Raw genomic sequence first — 23,015 nt, 5'->3', positions numbered from 1 at the left:
CATGACAACTTTAAGATGAGTGGGCTGTCCACACATCTTAACGTTGCTGAGGTTGAGAAATACTGGCTTAGCTGCTGGACTTCTACTGGAAGGGAAAGTGGTTGAAACTGACAAATACAGGGAAACTGGCAAACTGGAAGATAGTCCAATTCAAACCTCCCCCCCCCCCATTATTTTTTGGATGGTGATGTAAGGAAAAGCATAGTTGAGACATCTAAAGGTGAAGGGAGATGACTGAATACTAGGGAAGTGGAATAGTGCATGAAAAAGACTCCTGTCCTTCCCCAAATAGAAAAATAGCGGTCTAATGATTTCCGAATACCATTTGAGAGAATTGCACCCAAAGAACCTTTCCTCTTTCCCAAATAAAATAGTGGATCTCTGCTGCCTCCTGGCTCTGGTTCCAATTCTAGAGCAAAGCTGGGAAGCCAGGAAAACAACCGGTACAGAAAGAACTCGAAGCACAGTGTAGCCAGAGAGACCACTGGGCCAGAGCTCATCCCCCTGATAGCCAGTCATCATGGATTTTGCCCATTCTGAAGCTCTGATGTGAGAGAAGGACAGCGTTAGGGGGAAAATACGACTTTAAAACTGATACAAGCTGAGGCTGTTTCACTCACAGACTGAGGTGGAAACCTGTGGCCAGGGAGAAGATTTATTCATTTATATTTATCTATATTTCAAATTACGTCACCGCTCATCTCCCTCAAAAGATTGGCATTGCCAGAGCATGATGGTGGTGTGGTGAAGTACAAGCCAAGACAGAGCCTTAATATTATGCTCTTCAGATCATCAGCTTAAATGAAGGATAAGGACATGTAGCAGTAAAATGCAATAAAATAAACAACAGACATTTTTAAAAGCAGTGTAACAAATGGCAGCAGATCTTGGGGGATTGCCCCCAACTCAGCAGTTGGACTTGAGTGGGAGGCCACCAGGAAATGCCAGTCAAGAAAGTCACTGGGAAAAAGTTGTGGTAAATAAGCTGCATTCTGCTGCAAAGAAGACAACATGAATGCAGGCAGTTCTCACTTAATGATGGTAACCGGAGCCAGAATTTCCATCTCTAAGTGATGTGGTCATAAAGTGCACAGTCACATGACCACATTGCTTAGGAACGGCAATCCTGGCAGTCCCTGTTGCCATCGTTAAGCGAGGACCTCTTCGCAGCTGCCTGCCGGCTTCCAACAAGTGAAATGCGGAAGCCGGCAGGGAGTCACAAGTCCTAGGCAGCTTGCAAGCAGGTGGGTGGGTAAGCGGCTGCTGCAGTGCAGTGTGAGTGCAGCTGGGTGGGGAATGGCTGCTGCCAGGTGGGGGACGGTATGCCAGTGGCCGCCTCTGTGCAAGCACAGGTGGGTGGGTGGGTGCTATGGAGTGGGGGCGGAGTGCTGTGGATGTGCACACACTACAGAGTACGAGATCCCTGGGATCTTGTAGTCCATAGCCAGGCTCCTCAAGAGAAAAAGTGGTGGGAGTGGGAGCAACTTACTGGAGTGACTTGCAACCTTCCCTGCCTTCCCCATTGACTTTGCTTGTGGGATGCCGGCAGGGGAGGTTGCAAATGGCGATCATGTGACTGCAGGACGCTGCAACAGTCATAAGTGCGAGCTGGTTGCCAAGCACCTGGATCACTATCACATGACCATGGGGATGCTGCAATGGCCAGAACTTTGAGGACTGGTCATAAGTACCACTCATTCAATGCTGCTCTAACTTTGAACAGTTACTGAACAAGTGGTCACTAAGAGAGGACTATCTGTATGTTCTTGTAGTCACCAGAACATTTCAAAGGAGGCTTAATTTTTGAAGGTGTTTTAGGAAATAATGTCCCATTGTTCTTTTGATTATGCTAACCAAGGGGCATTCTGAAGATTGTTCTCAAGCAGCTCAGATATCAATGTCAATAGTCTACTCCTTTTCTATTTATTTGCAATTCTTCTGACTTCGTTGGGATGTATATGTAAGATTAAGCTCTTTTTCTATATGGTAGCTCTGTTTGGTTTCTGGCTTTGAGGCAAGGTGTCTGCATGCTTTTGGAAAGAAACCACAATGGACAGTAAAGTCTCCATCTGTTTAGGACAAAACTAGCGTGGTTTTCAGAAAGGAGATGCTAAAAATGTTTTATGATACGGGTATCCTCTGTGGGTGCTGGTTAGTGCAGTTGAGAATGCAGAAGTGATTTCTCCAGTAGCAGTACCGTGGGAAAAGCTATGTATGCCTCAGAACAGGACAGAGGTGTTAACCGCGGAGGCCGTTTGTCTCTGATCTGCTCTTCTCTGCATGAGGAGGGACAACAAACCATTTTTATCCAGGAAGAAATGGGTGTTTGCCTTAACACTGGCTGCCTCCCACTTTTTGTCCCCATTTTACGGCCTTTGTGTGACCACGGATGTTCCAGGATCCAAAGGGAAAGCATGATGCAGAAAATGGCTGCCTACCATGTTTCTTTCGGTACCGAGAGGCTAAGTGTTGTGTGGTTGTTCCAGCTACACTTGAAATATGAACATTGTTCCAACTGTCTTGAATATGAAAATCATTGGTATTTCAGCAGGGCTGATGGGAGAGGATTAGGGGGTCTGTAGGATGTGGTCAAAAAAGTCAAGATGGCAGTCACAGTGGTGTGCCTGAAGCTCTGCCCATATTTGTGCCTCCCACGTTTGACACACACATGAAACAGGCAGAACTTTGTGCCATTGTGTACCACCTTGACTATGTTCACCCTACCTGGTGGACACGCCTAGAGAAGAGAGAGAAAACTCCCCCCTCCTTTCTTTTAACCCTCTCCATATGGATATCTTTTATATGTAGTAAAGTGGCATTCTGGCCATTGCACTTCGGTTAAAAATGGGAATTGTGGGCTGCTGCTCTCTCTCATTATGTATGTATGTATGTATGTATTTATTTTACAAATTTCTATCACCGCCCATCTCTCCCGAAAAGGGGACTCTTTAGATTCCTTTTGAAGACTGGAAGATTGTTGTGTCACCTTGACGGTTGTTGTTTATTTGGCAAACTGTGGCTTGAAGTAATGGGCAAGCGCAGCCAGTCCTTTGCTCTTCCTGGCCTCTTCACACCCTTACTTAAATCATTTGTTCTTCCTGGTCTCAAGTATCTTTCCTTGCCTGAGGTTTGGAATAAAGAACCTCTAATGACCTTCACCTCCTTCTCTTGCCTTCTTTCTTAGACCTTTATCTTGCCTTTCTTTCAGGAGCGCAAGGTGGCATACATAGAAGAAGCTCCTCTGGTTTTCCCCCAAACAACAACCCTGTGAGGTAGGCTGGGCTGAGAAAGACTGTTCCCAAATCACTTGTGTGGTGAAGGAAGACCAGAACCTTTGTGTCCCCAGGGCCAATCCGATGCCTCTTAAGAACTGCACCACATGACTCTCAGCATTTCCCCATAATCTGAACATTATTGAATGCATTTATTATATTTAATTAATTTGTGTTGGGACTTGGGTCTTGCTTGTGAATTAGAATCAGGCTGTTGGCATCTCCTCTGTTCAGAAAACAGAAATGTTCAGTCATCTGGAGAAAGTTGTAGAAGAAGGAAAACCTTACGCACACTTTCCACTCTATTTTTCCCAAATCGTTCAGGTAGCTTTGTAGCTGAAAATCCACCAGATTCCTGGTCCTGAGTGCTATTAGGTGGGTCAGCATATGCTGCCAAGCCATTGTTTGCTTAGACCTGCTTTACTGAAGAATCCAGAGTTGGGGGTACCGTAACTAGGATATTGTGTATTTTGTGCACAGCAACATTTGATGGGTCAGAAACCTGGACATCCAAAGGAAATCAGATATCTCAGACTGGATGATCGTCAGCCTTTGGCACCGGAGGGCAAGGAGGAAAGCAACAAGGATTTGCAAAAGATTAGCAAGCAACTCGAAGAAATCTTTGGAATGGCAGACTTAAGAAATGGTACTTTCTTGTCTTTGATGTGTGCTTTATTTATTTACTTGACCGATTTGCATGCTGCCGCTGTCAGAAAGAACTCTTGGCAGCTTGCATAACAAAATACAATATAAAAAAGGCCCATACCGAAAGAAAAGCACAATAACGCTACCAGAATGTGGAGAAAATAAAAGTTGGCAAAGCAACTCAAATCAGAGGAAGGTTGTCTGGAAAAGCTCCATTTTTAGGAGCCTGTGAAAAGCAAGTGAAGAGGGAGCCAGCCTGATAGCTTCCCTGCTAGGTCTAATCCAATGTTTCTCAACCTTGGCAACTTCCAGATGTGTGGACTTCAACTCCCAGAATATCCCAGCCAGCCCAGCTGGCTGGGGAATTCTGGGAGTTGAAGTCCACACATCTGAAAGTTGCCAAGGTTGAGAAACACTTGTCTAATCAGTTGGGCTGCAGCTGGCTGAAGAAGGCGGTCCAGAATGTGTCTGGATGTCAAACCTTGAAGGGCTTTATAGGTCAAAACCAGCACCTTCGATTGGACCTGGAAGCCAACTGGCAATCAATGCAGGGTCCACAAAACTGGTGTTACATGCTCCCAACATCAGGAGCCTGCAAGTCTGCAGCCGCTGCATTCGGAACCAACTGCGGTTTCAGAATAGTCTTTAAGGGCAGCCCCAAGTAGAGCGTGCTACAGAGTCTGGATGCAGGTGATCAGAGCATTATTATTGCCAGTTTCTATTGTCTGTTATCCTCTTCCTCTGTTGTTGCCCATTATTACTTTAACTCCATATGTAAGAAGGCCCATACATAATCTTTAATTCAATTATTCATAATAAACTCTATCATAATAGAGTTTTAGGATGAAACCAGATTTTCTTACTGTATTATAATTTTGTAATCTGCTTGCTTCTGTTAAACATCGTCAGCATATACAAATTGCTCAATCAACTGATCTGTTAATTTAATCACAAAACAGAAATCGTACAGTTGCCTTAAAGAAGATGAACCACAAAGCAAAAGTAGAAGAACAGAGATTGCTAAACAAATAGCAATAGCAAAGAGTTCAAATATAATCAGCTAAAATATAATGTAACTGCAGATAATAAAATATTAAAAAGGAAACAAAATGAAAGCTAATATTCCAAATTACTACAGAGTATAAAAAACCCTTGAATTCTAAAATGCTTAATTGCTAAAAGTACTAAAATACTAGTTACGTTACTGAAATACTGAAATATTAAAGTACTTCCCTACATACCACTCACTCAGTGAACTGTATTTATATTTCATTTATTTACATCTTATTTATTTATTATTTATGCATGGAATTTCATATGATCACTAGAAGAGAGTCCTCCGAAGGGAGGAGATGGGCGGGGATAAATTAGATAAAGAAAGAGAGAAAGAACCAATAAATGGAAGATGGAAAATAACTAGGTTCAGACTACAGTTTTTGGTGGTGTTCCATACAGCAGCATGATTTCTGACAAGCTGCTAGGCAAAAATGTGCTGCTTGCCACAAAATTTGGGGTGGCTTGTTTGCAGGTAGGTAATTTCCTAGGAATCATCTGGAATACCTCTTGAGTTTTTCTGAATTAGAGGAGCTGCTGTCATGATACAGATATCCTAATATTGAGATATAATATGAAATATGCAATCTTAATTTTTTTTAAAAAAAAAAGATGCAGGATTAAAACAACAGTGGGGCAGTGTCTGTAGTATATTTTCCAGGGTTTCTCAAACAGGATTCCATGGAACCTTAGGGTTCCGCGTGAGGTCACTAGGGGTTCCCTGGGAGGTCATGATTTACTTAAAAAATTATTTCAAATTTGGGCAACTTCACATGAAAGAGATAAGTTTCATTCTTTATTTTTAGTTTAAGAACCCTATACAGGCCTACACAGGAAACAAATAGAATAATTTTGTACCTTCTCGCCTATATTTGAGCCTGAATGTGCAGGGGTTCCCCAAGGCCTAAAAACGATTTCAAGGGTTCCTCCAGGGTCAAACGTTTGAGAAAGGCTGCTTTAGTATATTTTCTCTGCATGGTCAGTCTTTTACAAGATTTTTGTATCTTTGAGAATTTCTGAAGGGAGGATATAAAAGCTCTGGGTTACTCTGGAAGAAAGAATTGGGCAAAGAGAACTGATATATGTCGAACACACATACATATTAAATTTTTAATGGTTGCTTCAAGGGCAAAGTGAAGACCTTTTTGGGGCTCAAGGCTGCACTTAATCGTTGAGCCGTGTGCTGGCGATCTTACTCTCAAAGATAGTGCAAGGGAACAGGACAAAAACAGCATTCGAATTAATTTACAGTTAAATTTGTGCATTTGCGCACGCACGCCAAATTGCAACTGTAAGGCCATATTCAAATTGAACCCATAAGGCCATATTGGAACTCCCACTACGGGGACAGAGAAAGAGTCTTGATTTCATATTTCTCTCTCTGGCACTCGGGGAAAATTCTTGCTCACTTGCATCCCCAGGATTGAAACTCCAGTGGCAGAAGACTTGAAAATAGTATGGGTTGGGGAAGGGTTTATGTTAGCTGTAAAACTAATGGAAAGAAATTAGAATTCGGTCTTTCTTCCTCTGAATGGGAGAACCCTGCACGCTTTTCTCCTTCCGGTATAAGTTCATATTGCTGTAGATATCCTGGAGGCTCCAAACTTGGTGATCTCTGAAAAGGCAGGTAGCATTAGATATCTGCAATATCTTTCTCCTTCCTCTTTGTCCAAGCTGTGTATTCCAGTTTTGGGTCTTGTTCTCAGGTGCTGTTGGCTTATACAACATTGGATTGAGCTGCTGCGTCAACGCATTGCTTCAAAGCTTGTTAATGAACCGATACTTCACTACAATTCTCCGGAGGTGAGTGAGGCTCAGAGAGTGCAGTTAATCACCCTCAACTGAAAGAGTTCCTTTTCCAACACCTGGAATGATATAACACACTTAAGTGGTACCGTCATAACAGATGCAGCACCTAGAAGACTGTGGATAATCTCAGAAAAGCTAAGCAAGATTGGGCCTGGTTACTGTTTGGATGAGAGACTCCCCCTGGATTAGACTGGGAATGTAATGGTTTGTGGGAATGGCCTTGGGAGACAGGAGGAGAGGTGCAGATTGGACAACCGGCATGTAAAAGGTATCTCAGCCCACAGAAGGAGAGAGGGCATGGGAAGAGTTTCAGAAGGGACCCTTCCCATTTTCCGGAGAGTAAAAGGAAAGAGAAATTCATTCGGTCTTGCAAGATTCTGTTAATGCAACCTTATAATAAAGATAGAGCTAGTCCTCCTGGGTTGCTTCTTGTCTGGACTACCTTGCAGGGCTAACAGGGAAGCTGAAACAAACATCCTGAAAGAAGGTGATAATAAACTTACATATTTTTGCCAAGAAAACAACATGGTCATGTCCAAGTGGCTGTGAGGAGACTCAAGGGAGACCTTGAGGGAATCTTAAAATAAAGTTTACAGACAGATGAGAATTGGGAAAGACCTATTCTTATCTCTTCTTTAATAAATTCTCTGGGTGAACTTTTAGGCAAGCCTTCTCTCTCAACCTCACCCTCCCCATCTGCAGAATGGAACAATTAATACTCATTTACAGGATTCTTGCAATGCCATAGAATGTTTTGGACATTTCCTATTTACTTATGGCCAAGTATTGTGATTAATTGAAACCATGAATGTGTTGTTGCTCCTTTAAGCCAGGTGTGCAAGAGCAATGCATTATTATTTAATAACATTTATTATTTAAAGAAATAATACTTCATTTTTATAAAAACAATTAAGTTTTAAAGCCATGTTTAAATCCTTGACCTCCTCTTGTATTGGGAAAACTATAATATCTGTGGCGTCCTTGGTGCTCTCTGAGCCTTGTTGTTTCCTTGCAGACATTTCATTGCCACACTAGGTGACATCTTCAGTGCAAAGATGGAGTGGGCCTTGTTCTCAGTTTATATACTGTGGCTTGCCCTGCTTGTGTTGGTGGGGTGTTGTTCTCTCCTTGGGAGTTGATTGGGCTGTTGTTTGCTGCTTGGTTGATTGCCTGAGTTAATAGTTCCTTGATTAGGGTGTATTGTGCTGTTTGATGGTTCATCTGGTGTTAATCCTAGTGTTGATTTTTGCATATCTGGGTGTTGATTGCTGGCAAGGGAGTGTACTGGTCTCTTGGCTTTTCTATTGTCTCTTTTGAATGGTGTGTAAATGTTGTTTACCTCTATGTGTCTGTTGATGGCTGCTTGGTCTGAGTGCCAGGCTTCCAGGAATTCTCTGGCGTTTTTGGATTTGGCTTGGTTTAGGATGCTCAGAGTTTCCCAGTTGAAACTGTGGTTGAGTCTGTCCATGTGTTGTGAGATTAAGGAGTTCTCATCATGTCTTCTGACTGCTAGTTGGTGTTCGTGGATGCGCTTTGCTAGTCTTCTGCCTGTCTGGCCTACATAGTGGCTGTTACAGTCTTTGCATTGTATGTTGTAAATAACTCCTGTTTTTTCTTCTTGGGCTATTGGGTCTTTTGGCTTGCTTAATATGTTTTGAAGAGTTTTAGTTGGTTTATGTGCTACGGTGATGCCGTGTGGTTGTAACAGTCTGTTGGTGGTTTCTGAGATGTTTCTGATGTATGGCAGTGTTGTCCTTTTCATAGTTTCCATTGGTTGGGTTGTAGTGGGTTGGGTGGTGAGGCACTTTTTGATAAAGTTGAGCGGGTATCCATTTTGTTGGAAGATGCTGTGCAGATGATCTTTTTCCTTTTTCTGGTGTTCTGGGTTGCTGCAGTGGGTAAGTGCTGGTCTGAATAATTCCAATTCGCTTCGATTGGAAACTATAATATCGGTGTAATATATTAAATAGTCAGGCTTTTATTTCTTTTTAGGTTTCTGTTGGGACCTGGCCTTAAAGTATGAGCCCAGTTTTTCCTGACTGTGAAGGACAATCACGTTTTGATTCTTTTCACTGCAGGACCAAAGTACCATTTGGAGCAGCAGAGCAGAAGGCCAGTGTCCCTTACCAAATGCTTCTGCTGCTAGAAGAGATGCAGCGGGCCAAGGGGAAGTCTGTGTACCCTCTGGATCTTATCTCCTGCCTTCGTCATCATGGTATCAGATGTAAGGAAGATCAGGAGCCTCTTGGATACCATTTGGGTGGCACAGCATTTAGGGATTGGACGGCAAATGCTGTTAACTGATGAAGGCAAAACTTTGTATTTTGGCTTATTAAGAGACAGTAAAGAACGGGGTTAAAAACATATAGGGAATTTGAAGCTGAAAGACTATAGTAATGGAAGTAGACGTGATTATTATTTGGAAAGCTGATGTAGGATCCCTTGTGCTAAATATGGCTGTCGTCTTTTTTGTTCTAGTGTTTGTTCTCCATGATGCTTCAGAACTCTATTGCAAACTCTGGAGCCTAATTAAAGGCCAAATCACAAACGTGGATCTGGTAAAATCCTAGTTTTATAAAGAAAAAATACTTTTGTCACTGTGGCTTTATATAGGCATGATGAATTAATTGATGGTAGTCCCCTTTAAGTAAAGCCCGGTTGCTAGACTTTTCACTTTGACTTTTCCCAACTTGGTGCCCACCAGAATGGTTGGGCTTTGATGGCTACTCTGACCAAGCCCCTGAAATCAAACCAGATGGTTCCACATCTCTTTTCTGAGAAGGAAGAGAAACCTGTTAGAGGCCCTGCCAGAGAGCTGTATATAATTTATTAAAGCAAATCAACTTAGTTACCAAAATTTTTATCCATTTACTGATCTGTTCATTTTATAATCCTTCTATGTGCACAGCTCACATGACTGTGGGTGGTTTACAGTGATAAGATTAAACATACAGAAATGCTTAACTCCAGGCTGAAACCCAGCAGTAAATATAAGTAACAATAACATTTATGGTGGCTCATCCATAAAATTCAACAAAAATAATAAATAAAATCTACCAGGGGCCTGATTATATAATAATATGAATTTTACCTTGTAGTAAGTAGCTGGGAAGAAGAATTCTTTAATAGGGTTCACCATGGACAGAAAAGATAACATCTGGTCTCCCTCCATTCCTGTCTCCTGTGATGGCTGTCTAAGCATCCATTGAGAGAGATGGTATTAGTGTAACATGTAGTTTGTGTCTGAGTTTGAAACGGAAGCTTGAATGGAAAGCAGCACTAAGGAAATGTGGAATCCGGCTCCCTTTACTGATGTGCTAGAAGACGAAAGATGGCTCTTTCCCAACTGTATGATCATTTAATCATAGCTGTTTTTTCCCCCTTTTGCTCTGTTGAATGTAGCTGTGATCTCTGTTGCATATTACTTACTTTGGTCAGGTTGAGGGGGAATTATGGGAGCTACAGTTCTGTCTGGACAGCAGTAAGTTGGACATGGCAGAGCATTGCAGTAGATGGTCTCAAGTGATGGGAACCAGATCGAATCCACCTGTCAAATTGTACAGTACAGTCTTCTCCAAGCTGTTGCCCTCTAGATAGACCTTCTGTGTACATGGCAGAAAGAGATTCTTGGCTGGTATCTGATACCAGATGTGGCTGGTATCAGATTAGGAAAGGCTGATAAGGAATCACATTTCTGTTGAAGCAATGAAATAATAATAATAAAAAAATCCTTTTTGGGTTCTTCCCACCTCCCCATCCCTTGAAGGTTGAACGTCTGACTCTTCTGTATACCATCCGTCTGCAAGAGCTCCTGGTGTGTCAGAAGTGTTTCCATGAAACAAAGAGAGAGAGTAACCACCTAATGCTTCATCTTCCACTGCTTGATTCTGATTCTCATCTGGTTAAGACCCTGGTAAGTTCATTTGGACATTTTTGGAGGACAGGAACGTACAACCAAGATACTCTAAGGTGGAGACAGGAACCTTGTGAGCTGGTGGGCAAATCTACTCTTTGAAGGATTCTTATAAAATGGGTGCTGTGGGAAGAGGCCTGCATCTGTTTAAGTTCTAGAGAATGAGCATTTTGTGATGATTTACTTACTTGCTTGCTTAGTCTTACAGGTCACTTCAGTCATAGATGACTCATAAGTGGCGTATATGCCAATACAGCAAACAAAAAAAATAAAGCAAATAATCATAATAAAGTCGAAAACAATAATAATAGCAACAACAACCTTCACATACATCAAGGAATAATACCTTTGATAACAATCTCCTACTGCAGAGAGGGGCCAGCCATTCTGTCAATACCAGAAAGCTTTCTGAAATAGGCAGGTCCTGGCAATTGATTGGTGCCAATCCAGTTGACTGACTGAATTGTTAGGGGTGTTCATCACTGTTTCCTTTAGCACCCCTTCTGCTGCTGTCTGCCCTTTCATTGTTGTAAATAAAGATGAAGCTCACTTTATAGCCTGCTAACGGGGCAGGAGAGCCAGGGTGGTGTAGTGGTTAAGGCATCAGGCTGGAAACTGGAAGACTATGAGTACTAGTCCTGCCTTGGGCACAATGCCAGCTGGGGAACCTTGGGCCAGTCACTCTCTCTCAGCCCTAGGAAGGAGGCAATGGCAAACCACTTCTGAAAATCTTGCCAAGAAAACTGCAGGGACTTGTTCAGGCAGTCTCCGAGAATTGGACACGATCGAATGGATTTTTAAAAAAAAAATGGGGCAGGAAGCCTGTCGGGTGCTGAAGGGCAGCTGGTGCCATTAGGGATCATGTTACAACCGCAACGCTTGGGGCTGAAGTAGATGCGGAGGAAGAATACTGTTTGTTAGGCTTTGTAAATTAAGGGGAAAAGATGCGTATCAAATTATTTATGATCTGGAGACAATGGATAGGAAGCAAATTTTTCTTCCTTTTCATAGGATCAGAAAAAGAGTCATCCACTGAAGCAGTTGGTGGAAGATTGAAGACAGTGTAAAGGAAGTAGATTGGTGCTAGTGGGCTCTCTTTCATAATACAAATCCCAAATTAGGAAGCGTGAAACTTTACAGCGTGGAAACCTTTTCCCCCAACCCTTCCAGGAATGGTCCAGCAGCTTTCTGGAAGTTAATCATCCAAACTGGAAACGCTTGTTGAATTCCATTTCACTTATCTGTGGATTTGAAAATGCACATAAAGTCTAACAGTAGGTGAAAGATAGATACTTCATAAAGCTGATTCATTACCTTAGGTAGGTGGTGAAAGTGCATTTTCAGAGATCTTACCCTTTAACATTGCCATTGGTGCTCAGGAATGATGGAAGCTACAGTCCAACACATCTGGAGAACTGCCGGTGGGGAAATGCAGCTTCGTGGCCTCAGTTTAAGGGGAAAGAGTTAAATATAGGATGCGTTGGAAAGAATTGACCTCTGTTCTTGCTTTCTATAATGCATATCTTCTCTTTTCCTAGGAAGATTCACTCCACTGTTTTTTCAGGCCGGTGCAATTAACCGAAGAAAGCATGTGTCACTGTGAGCAGTGTGACAAGAAAACAACATACCTGCGGGTAATGCTGCCTTTTGGGGGTGGGATGGGAAGAGTTATTGTTTTTGGGAATTTCATGCTCTTTATGTTTTAGGATTAAATTGTTCGTTTGTCTAAGATACTAATATTCTATCTCTTTATGCCTGGAAAAATTCCACAAGGTGGCTCCATGGGTCTTGTCAAACACACCCTGGAGGAAGCCTCCAGTATGTCTTGCTTAATGTTAGACCCAGATTTTTGGCCATCCTGGTTGGTAATTTTGGAAACTGAAGTTCAATTGGAGAAGTCCCCTCTTTGTATCTTCTTTATGTTGGCTGCAATGTACCATTTATTTGCTTTTCAGTATTGGGATGTGCTGATTTTGCAGGGGATGAAAATAATGCATTTGCCACAAATGTTGACACTGCACCTCATTCGCTTCTGTCCCAAAGAAGGCAACAGAATTAAGAAAATCAGAGATAGCTTGGCCTTCCCACAAACGCTAGACTTCAGCCAGATCCTGACAATGGAACAGTATCATCCAGATGCCAAAAAGAAGGTAGGATATTTACATGCATTCCCTCTAGCATTAAGGCTACTTTAATTCAGGGTGAACAATTGAGGGGTAAACCCAGTCCTTGAACCCTAACTCATGATCCTTAAAGCCCTCTCCAAACACAGTTGCCCAAAATTGGTGTTCCAGACCGGGAGGAGGACACAGCCTTTTTCCCATGGATTTCCCAGTATCTATCAAGGCTGTCAGTTCAGACAGAACTTTCCAATATCCTCTAATCTGTTCACCTGGAGAATTCCTGGTCCTTATACCCTGGACATACTTACTGTATACCCATATGTATATTATATATGTAGCCTTTATACCCTGGGTATACTTACTGTATACCCATATGTATATTATATAAGTAGCCTTTATACCCTGGATATACTTACTGTATACCCATATGTATATTATATATGTAGTCCTTATACCCTGGATCAGCCCAGCTCTAGGAAAATATGAGTGAAGGTGCTTTGGACTCCCCTGCCCCAGATCCTGAAATGCAGATCTTAACAAGTCCGGTGCCAGTCCTGCAGCACAAAGATAGCGGTGTAACTGTGCAGCCTTGCATGCTGGGAAGGTTTGAATGAGGAATGTTCATACGGGGTCAGATCTCAATCTCTCTCTGAGAGAGATATATTGGAAAAAGAGAGATTAAGAAATTAACCATCACACCCATCAAATAAAATAACACAATCAGCCTAACTAAATTGGTTAGCTATTTCTTCCTTGAATAAGCCTGAAGTATCAGGTCCTCTTTCCTCTAGAAGCTAGAGTGGCTCTACCTGTGATAGCCTTCGGAAAGCTTTTAAAGACCAAACTCTTCCAGAGGGCCTTTGCGGAATGACTGTTCTCCATCTTTACTCAAATCTTTCTTATTATCAGATATTGTATTACTGGTTGTTCTCATATTATTTTTATTTACTGTGCAAATTTTATGTTATTATGTAAGCTGCATTCAGTGGCATACAAAGTAGATCGATAGATGAATACTAGATATAAACATTCCTCCTCTCCTTTTAAAAAAAAATCTAATACTCAGTTTTGTAGAATATAAAGGATAAGTGAATGTGAGCCATGGGGTGGGGTGGAATGGAGAGGCCGACTGGCTTTACCCAGTCATGAAGATCTTCATGGTTGACATTCTGCATCTAGTCAGCAAATCAGAAATTATTGAGGGACTAAATCCACCTCCTTAATGACCCTTGGTGGAATTATAAAGGTACTTGGATTTTCACCAGTTTTGCTTTTGTATAAATGGTTCTGAGTCTGGCTAGGAGAAGCAGAAGTTGAATTCCATTTGTTCAGGATGTTTAACATGAGATGAGTTTATGAAATGCTTTAGGGAGCCTTTTTGTGCCAGCCCTTTCCACCTGGAGAAAGAACAATGGTGTCCAAGAAGCATGCCCAAGACTGAAGGGGAAGGGGCATGCTAGCGCCATCCTGAAATGGCCAGTAGGCATCAGGCTGTGATAACCCTGTGTGAACCGTCTGACTGCACCACTAATGAAAGAGTTAGCAAAGTGCATCAGATGTTAATCCACTTTGAAACTGCCATGGCTTATTTGGGAAACATTACTTTAAAGCCAGAAAAGATAAGGATGAGGTGAAGGAAACATCATGGGGATACAGCAGGGCATGTCTGTAGCATGGTTAGATGCAGGTGGAGAAATGCCCTTTGTTTTTTCCAGCTTGCCCTGGCAAGCAACCAGCTGAAACTTCCCAAGTCATCTGATCTACTTTTGCATGAGGACCCCTCCACCCCACCGCTCTCCCCACTAAAATCAACAGTTGCCTTGTCGGTAAACTGCCCTACTCCTTGTTCTGTGGAAAGCAAGCCTGCAAAGAAGAGTACTTGTTAGGGGAAAGAGTTGAAAAAAAGTTGCTAATGTTATGGGCAGTTGTCCTTTGACAGTAGAGATTCAGGAGAGGTGTCCTGATCAGAGTCATTCCCTGTTAAAAAAAGGAAGTTTTGCATCTGGTTGGTATGTCTTCAAAGCACTGCTGTGTCCTTTCCAGGGTGATGGATTGTATGATCTCTTTGCGGTTGTCGCACACTCCGGACCTGCTGATTTTGGTCATTATTGTGCCTATGTCTGGAGTCTCACCGAACACAAATGGTTTTGCTTCAACGATTCCAGTGTTTGTCAGGTGAGGAGGCCAGACCTTGAGGTCGTCTTACAGAATCATGATCACTCCCGATATTGCTAGATGCATTTTGACTTGAATCTGGACTTTCTTCATGGTGGGGCGGAGGGAGGGGGGGAATAAAAGAAGTCAAGATGGCAGCTGCAATCAAAAGGCGAGGAAGTTCAGTATAAAAATCAGTGGCAGGAAACATGGTTGTCTAGATGCTGTTGGACTCTTAACCCACAATAACCACATCCAATACAGTGAGGGGTGATGGGAATGACAGTCCAATGTCATGTGAACGGCTAGTGATTCTCCATTTCTGAAACAGATTATACTTTTAAATGACTGATCTGCACACCTTAACTGGGTTTATGCAACACATTAAGCAAAGGTTTGTTTAATCATGGTTAATAGAACAAGGAGGGCATCCTATTTCTAACCCATAAACCATATTTCAGCCTTGCAGTATCTATATCTTTTCTAAGCTAAAGCCAAGCTACCCATATTATGACTTAAAATCTGCCTACAAGTTGTTATTACAAAGAGTTACATTGAGATACTTGCAGTACAAAAACGTAATCTATCAGTGAATACTTGTGCTATAAAGAGGGGACACAGCACCTACCCGTGGCACATTTTTCACAGAAGGTTACTGGTTGCACTAAGTTGGCTTGTCCTTAACATCAGGTGCAATATGTCCAGTATTTTATGGCAGTGAACCACAACCCAAAAGCTTTTTTCCTGGTTGGTGTTATGTCTGCCCAACGCATTCGCACAGATTCAAGACAAGAGCAACTAACTGTCATGTTCACTGTTTCAATGTACACTGTACATCGTAACGTTTCACATGCCATGGCGCTGATGCGCGTTTCTGTTTGGGAGGGAGCTGCTGTGAGACCTTGTATCTGTGTTCATTACAATGGAATGTGTTTGGGTTATGTTCTCTGTTCAAGGCCTTTTCCCGCAGACCATCAGAAGCCGTTAGGAGCACCTGGGATTGTGAGCCTGGGAAGATTCTACGGGGGGAGGGATCTCATTTGCACCGTGGGTTTTTAGTTTGCATTTGGTGAGCTTTCGTCATTCTCGGCTTTCTTTGTGATCCTGCATACTATTCTTTAATAAATCAGATATCTTTGCATTCCTGCTGATGAGTCTGAGAGTGTTTTAGAATAGACAACCGTTACACTAACCAAGGAATGAAAATGAAACAGAAATTGGGCAAGATTGCCCAGATTATTTTGTTCATCTACAAGATAGATTGATTTGCTTCTGGGTGGTTTAACAAAATATAATTAAAATGAACCATGGCTTGGCATTCAGTAGGTTGAAACGGTTTTTGAATAAATCCTTGAATGTGGACCCTTCTGCTTTATATTCTGCAGGTATCCTGGGATGATGTCAAATGTACTTATGGAAGAGCATCTCTCTGTTGGTAAGGAAGAATGCCAGGTTTTTATTCTAATCCAACTGGAAGGCTTGGTGGTGGGGATGGAAGAAAGAGTTCAGAGCATGAGAAGGAGGAGACCTTAGAATATGGCTGGCTGTGTGGAGAACAAAATTAGATCAGTACATTTTGTTTGGGATGAACTGGCCTAGGTTAGATACAGGATACAGCAAAATAATCACACCGAAGAGCTAGTGGTGCACTGACTGAGATGCTGACTAGGACTTGGAAGACCTTGGTTTAAATCCATCATCTGCCCTTCAAGTTCACTTGGTGAATTTGGACTTGTCATTATTTCTCAACCCAGCCTCCTTCACAGGGTGGTTTTTGTTGGCAGATTGCTGGGAAAGCCTTTGGCCCAGGAGAGATCAGAAAAGTCACACACCAGGCATTTCTATAAAAATAATTTTTATTTACAGAAAGCAAAACATATTTAAAAGCTCAGGCTCTCAGTGAGAGCAGCTAAAACTCTCTACATGCCTACACAGAAGAGAAACAGAAACTAAAACAAGTCCAAGCAAGTTCTTTCCCCCCAGGTGCAAAAATTAACATTCAAAAAGGGGACAGTTGAATTCAACCTCTGCACCCGGCCAAAATGATTAGTTACCATAGTAACTTTAATCTGTAGTAGAAAACATTAACACTCCCCTTTTTATACTACAGAATAAGATGCAAACCAATTTTCTTTGACAACTCTGTCTTTCCATTCACATTAACATTATCTCCCCTTTGGTTTAACAGAAAGCTACCATCCTTCTTCCTGTGTATTTCTAAATCTAGGTTGTTATAATTCCAAGGCTTTTTAATGTGAAATGGCTTTTCATGCAGGCTTCAAAATCAAGCCTTTGTTTTTCTGTTGGTGTGAACAGCAGCAAATCATCAACATAAATGCACAGATACATACAGCCTTGTTTGTCTTTCTTCATATATACACATGGATCTGCTTTTCCTTTTTCAAAACCAAAATTCTGCAGTTTTTCATCTAATTTTGGTTCCAGGATCTAGCAGCTTGTTTTAACCCATAGATTGACTTCTGCAGTTCACAGACTAGATTCTCCCCTTTTTCATAGCCAGGGGGTTGCTGCATGTATAATTTGTGATCTAAATCACCATAGAGAAATGCAGTTTGAATGTCATAGTGGTGAACTGACATTCCTTTGAGTGCAGCAACTTTTAACAGTAATCTAATTGATTCACCTTTAGTAACTGGTGCAAAAGTCTTGTCAAAGTCTAAATCTTTCCTCTGAGTGAACCCTTTTGCAACCAACCTTGCTTTATATTTTTGGATTTTTCCATCAGCATCCCTTTTCAGTTTGAAAACCCACCTACAACCTAGACAGCGTTCATTGGGAGGTAGATTTACCAGTTTCCATGTTTTATTTTCTTTCAAGGATGCCAATCCCTGTTGCATGGCAGAATGCCAATTTTGTGCAATCTCAGGTGGTAAAGCATTCACTTGTTCTAAAGACTCAGGTTCTGTGAATATGTGAAAAGCCTTTACTGTTTCAGCCTGAAAACGTGATGGAGGAACGCCTTTATTGCTTCTCTGAGATCTGCGAGGTAATATAGGGCTTAAATTTTGACTCCTATCACTTTCCTGAGAAGCATCTGTCTCATCAGACAGATCTTCAGTTTGCTTTTCTGGTTTAATGTCCTCATCAGGCAAAAGATCACCATCAGCAAGTCCTTGCTGTTCTCTTGTGGTGGTCAGATCAGCTGGAGAGCTAGAGTTTAATCTCCCCCAGTTTTGTTCAGCAAAAGAAGCGCTTTTGCTAATTATTAATTTCTCTCCCATTATGAACCTGTAGCTCCTCTGGCTTTGTTCATAGCCAACAAAGATAGCTTTCTTTGTTTTGGGGCCTCCTTTCCTTCTCTGTTGTTTTAGAATATGAACCCAAGCAGTGCTACCAAACACTCTAAGATGGTTTACCTTTGGTTTCACACCATAAAACAAATGGAATGGAGTGTCCTGAATCACAAGAGTTATACAATCTGTTTTGTACATAACAGGTAGTAGATATTGCCTCTCCCCAATACTTAAAAGATAAATGTGAATCCATGCATTCCATTGCATTTTGCAAGGTTCTGCCCTTTCTTTCAGCAACACCATTTTACTGAGGGGTGTAAGGGTTAGAAAGAATTTGTTCTATCCCCTTTTCTGCTAGGAACCTTTTGAATTTGTGAGAAAGGTACTCTCCTCTATCACATTGGAGTGCAGATACAGGCCTAGGGAATTTTCCGTTTGCCCATGTCACAAAACCTTTAAATTTCTCAAATGCCTCATCTTTATGTTTTAAGATGTAGATGAATGTGTATCTTGAGAAATCATCAATGATGGTCATTGCATACCTTGCTTGTCCAAGACTTGGAGCAAAAGGACCAATAATGTCTGAGTGTACAATTTCCAAAGGTCTAGTTGTAACTGTCACTGTGTTTACTCACAGGAGCTTTTAGTGTTTTGCATTCTTTGCAAACTACACAGTCTAAGTATTTGTCACAGGGTTTTATCTTTAGGTCAGCACACAGCTGTGGCATTTGTGCTATATACTTGAAATTAGCATGACCAAATCTCCTGTGCATCAGCTGTACACATTGGTCATGATATCGCGTGTTGCCAACTACAGCCTTGCAGCTTGGCTTCCTTGCATTTTGCACAATGTACAAGGAGTCTTTTAATATACCAGTAGCACACAATTTTCCATGTTTACGTATCTCACAACCATTTTTCTTAAATGTTATGATATACCCTGTTGCAGCCAATTGTGCCACAGATAAAAGGTTTGATTGTAAATTTGGCACATACAACACACCTTTTACAGTTTCTCCCAAGCAGGATAAATACAAGTCACCTTGTCCCATAATTGTGGTCACAGACCCATCAGCCAAAGATACACTTTGTCTTTCAGTTTTAGACAGTGACACAAAAGAGCTTTTACAATTACATAAATGACAATTGGCCCCAGAATCTAACACCCATACATCAGAATTACCCTTCTCAGCAACCTGTGCAATTTGGGTTGCCTGAAGAGCCTTCTTCTGTGTTGCCCTTGTGTTCTTCTTCTCTGTCTTTCTACTCTTGGGTCTCAAGGCACAGTGTTTCTGCAAATGTCCAGCTGAACCACAAGTGAAGCATCGCTGGCTGGCTAGTGCTGTGGCCTCAGCTTCCTTTCCCTTCTTTTCCCTTGTTTTCTGGTATTGCAGCTTTCCAGAAGAGATGGGGGGGATCTTTCCTCTCTCTTCTCCCATTCAGCGAGTAAGCGCTGTGTAACATACGATGGGGTGAGGTCTGCTTCAGGCATAGCCTCTAGGGTACAAATCAGCGTGTCCCACATTTCATTCAGTGAGGACAGGAGGATATAGGATTTTGTGAGAGGTGTAAATTCCATTCCTCTCTCCTGCAACTCAACAAACAGCTGCTGAATATAATGCAGGTGCTCAGGAAGGCTATCTCCTTCTGCAAGGTAGGCTCTGTACAGCTTTTTTGTCAGGGTAACTTTACTCCCTGCTGTTGCCTTTACATACAAGTCTCTTAAAGCATCCCAAAGTTGCTTTGCAGACTGCATACCTCGCACATGGGCTTGCTGATTGTCCTCAACTCCCAGGATAATGGTGGCTCTAGCCTGCTCATCCTGTCTCAGCCATTCAGCACTGGGATTTTGGGGGGTTTGCTCACCAATTGGCAGCCAAAGATTCTCTCTGCGAAGATACATCTGCATCTTCAGGGCCCAATTCAAATAGTTGGTCTCTGATAGGTGCTCCAGAGGCATTGCTGAGGGCTGGGAGGTAGCCATGGCTTCTTCCTTCTTTTGCAAGTTACCTCAGCTGGCTTCTTTGTCCTGTAGACCGGCAGTTGCTGGAAAATCTTCAGGTGGCTCCAAAGAAAATCTTCACAGGTCTTTGCTACCTACCTTTAAATTGTGCATGAGGTGTGGAGCTGATCTCTCTTTTCTCTCTGGGTTTTACTGGGCTTACTGGGGACATAACCTGTTGGCAGATTACTGGGAAAGCCTTTGGCCCAGGAGAGATCAGAAAAGTCACACACCAGGCATTTCTATAAAAATAATTTTTATTTACAGAAAGCAAAACATATTTAAAAGCTCAGGCTCTCAGTGAGAGCAGCTAAAACTCTCTACATGCCTACACAGAAGAGAAACAGAAACTAAAACAAGTCCAAGCAAGTTCTTTCCCCCTAGGTGCAAAAATTAACATTCAAAAAGGGGACAGTTGAATTCAACCTCTGCACCCGGCCAAAATGATTAGTTACCATAGTAACTTTAATCTGTAGTAGAAAACATTAACAGTTTTTAATGGAGAAAAAACAGAGGAAGAAATACCAGATGTGCTGCCTTGAATTCCTAAAGGAAAGATAGATTAAAATAAAAATAAATAACCAGCAATTGTGGTTAGTGTTAGGGTTTAGTAAGTTGTGCAAAAGTTATCAATTTTGGTTGGTTTAACAAACCTTAATACAGTTTGTAAATTCAGGCTTTGATTGTATTTGCAGATTTTTATTAGTCATAAAATAATTGGCATTGTGTCCTCTGTGATTGGCTCCTGGTTCCTCCCGTTAACAGCCTTTTTCTTGGCAAGATTTTGGAAGTAGTTGGCTATTGCCTCCTTCCTAGGCCTGAGAGAGAGCGAGTGGTCCAAGGTCACCCAGCTGGCTTTGTGCCTAAGACAGGACTAGAACTCCTGGTCTCCCGGTTTCTAGCCTGGTGCCTTAACCACTACACCGAACTGGCTATCTTTTACTACTACGTTCTTTGATTATGAGACTGAAAATTCCAAACATTTGGAGGACACCAAGTTGCTTGTCCCAGTTAGCAGCAAGTCAAATTATTTGAATTCCAGGCAAAACAACTTCTTACAATTCTATGTAGTCCCCTGGAAGTTGTTTGGAGAACTAATTGCTGCCTGGCTGTTATGCTATCTGTTGATTTTCTTTCATTAATTCATTAATTTTCTCCTTCCTTCAGGGGTGAAACAGCTTACCTCTTGGTTTACATGAGAAGGAATGGCAGGTCAATATGAATGGAAATGAACATCCACAGTAACTGAGGAAAGCCCCAGTTCACATGTCCCAAATAAACAGAATCCAGCGAGATGACCCAGTGTCCATCAGCATCAGTGCATGAGAATGCACATGAGAAATGTGCATTTCAAAAGGAGAATTGGAAATGTAGTTGGTGCTTTGAGCTGCCCGGAAAATGAGGTCATAAGCAAAAGAATGAATTTCTTCCCAAACAGCCCTGGAAAGCTGCCCATATCTGCTTCTTGGGGGTCTTCTTTCTAGAGTAACCACAATTTATCAAGTAGCATAGGAGTAAAATTAGTATTTCTGCTTGAGAGTAACACATGCATCTGTTGAAAATGAAATTATATACTTGAAATTGTATTGTCTGAGTAACCTGAGTAATTTTCCTTCTCTTTAAGAGGACATGATTTTATACTGCAGCTAACCATCATCATTTCTCTCTCCTACAAAGAGTCATAGGAATTGTAAGATGCTGCATATTTTACAAAGAGACTCTTACATCTGCTTATATTCTGACTACATTGTAAAATAGAAGAATGCTTGGAGTGTATATTTCACAGACCCAAGAGTTTGCAATCTATTCTACATTTGAATATCAGTCATACCGTATAATGAGGCCTTCTCTGTTCATGTGATAACTCTGGTGCTTTAATTTATGGGGGATGATGCAATTTTATTATAGCTACTCATATGCCAGAAATTCCTTGGAATGGGCAAGTGAGTGAAATGACTCTCAAGGTATGCTCTCTTTTGAAAATGAATAGTTACTTGATCTACCCCCTTAGGTTTCCTGGGCATGTTCATAAGACTTGAGAGATGAGTATTACAGTATAAAAGATAACTATCTGGCTAGAAAGTTGGATATTTGCAAGTTGATGATTACAAATTCTGACTAAGGTAGCAGCAAAGGGTTTCTGTCTACAACGTACTTATTTTGCTTTGTTTCAATTTGTGTGAAAAATGTAGGAATGCTGTATATCAGTGTTCCTAAAACCTGGCAGCTTGAAGATGCCATAGCTGACTGGGGAATTCTGGGGGTTGAAGTCCACAGATCTTCAAGCTGCCAAGGTTGAGAAACACTGCTTTATATAAACCAACTGTTGTTTATGAATAATCAGTCTCATCAGTTGGTCTATATAATGCATTGCTATATTTATGAATGTTATATATTAATTAAATATGTTTTCTTGCTGGAAAATAAAGTAATTTATGTCATGAAGCAGTCCTTGAAAGCTAAAGTGTCATCTTAGGAAAGCATGTCCGTTCTTGCACCACAATTAATTAGACTTTTAATGGGACCAATCAAAATGTCATGAAATAGTAACCATGCCTTTGGGTCCTCCAGAACTCTTTGTTAGACTGGATGTATGGCTTTCTGATTTTATTCTCAGTGTTGTTGAATATTGTGTGTGAGTACCTTGTCAGTTGATGTTCCCCTCTTATTGTACCACTCCCATTCCTTTGATCATTTCCATCTGCCAAAATAAGCTGATTTTACTTTTTACTCCAGTGAAGGTGAAGAAAGGTACCAGATGAATTGTCTTCTGCTGGTCTGGACCTGTTC

The 23,015-nt window shown here is 41.6% G+C and overlaps 1 protein-coding gene across 1 annotated transcript; it reads left to right on the top strand.

Annotated features, from left to right (window-relative positions):
* The first annotated feature begins 2,975 nt into the window (after positions 1–2,975).
* On the top strand, positions 2,976–22,271 carry USP18 (ubiquitin specific peptidase 18). The gene is made up of 11 exons (XM_063309202.1): positions 2,976–3,272; positions 3,753–3,918; positions 6,677–6,773; positions 8,858–9,003; positions 9,258–9,337; positions 10,546–10,696; positions 12,235–12,326; positions 12,672–12,842; positions 14,859–14,990; positions 16,355–16,404; positions 21,393–22,271. The coding sequence occupies exons 2-11, from the start codon at positions 3,762–3,764 to the stop codon at positions 21,445–21,447; spliced, it is 1,131 nt and encodes a 376-aa protein (XP_063165272.1). The 5' UTR covers positions 2,976–3,272; positions 3,753–3,761; the 3' UTR covers positions 21,448–22,271.
* Positions 22,272–23,015: the final 744 nt, after the last annotated feature.

Source organism: Candoia aspera, chromosome 7, assembly GCF_035149785.1.
Source record: "Candoia aspera isolate rCanAsp1 chromosome 7, rCanAsp1.hap2, whole genome shotgun sequence".
Taxonomy (NCBI): Eukaryota; Metazoa; Chordata; class Lepidosauria; order Squamata; family Boidae; genus Candoia; species Candoia aspera.
This window is presented reverse-complemented; position numbering and strand designations above follow the sequence as displayed.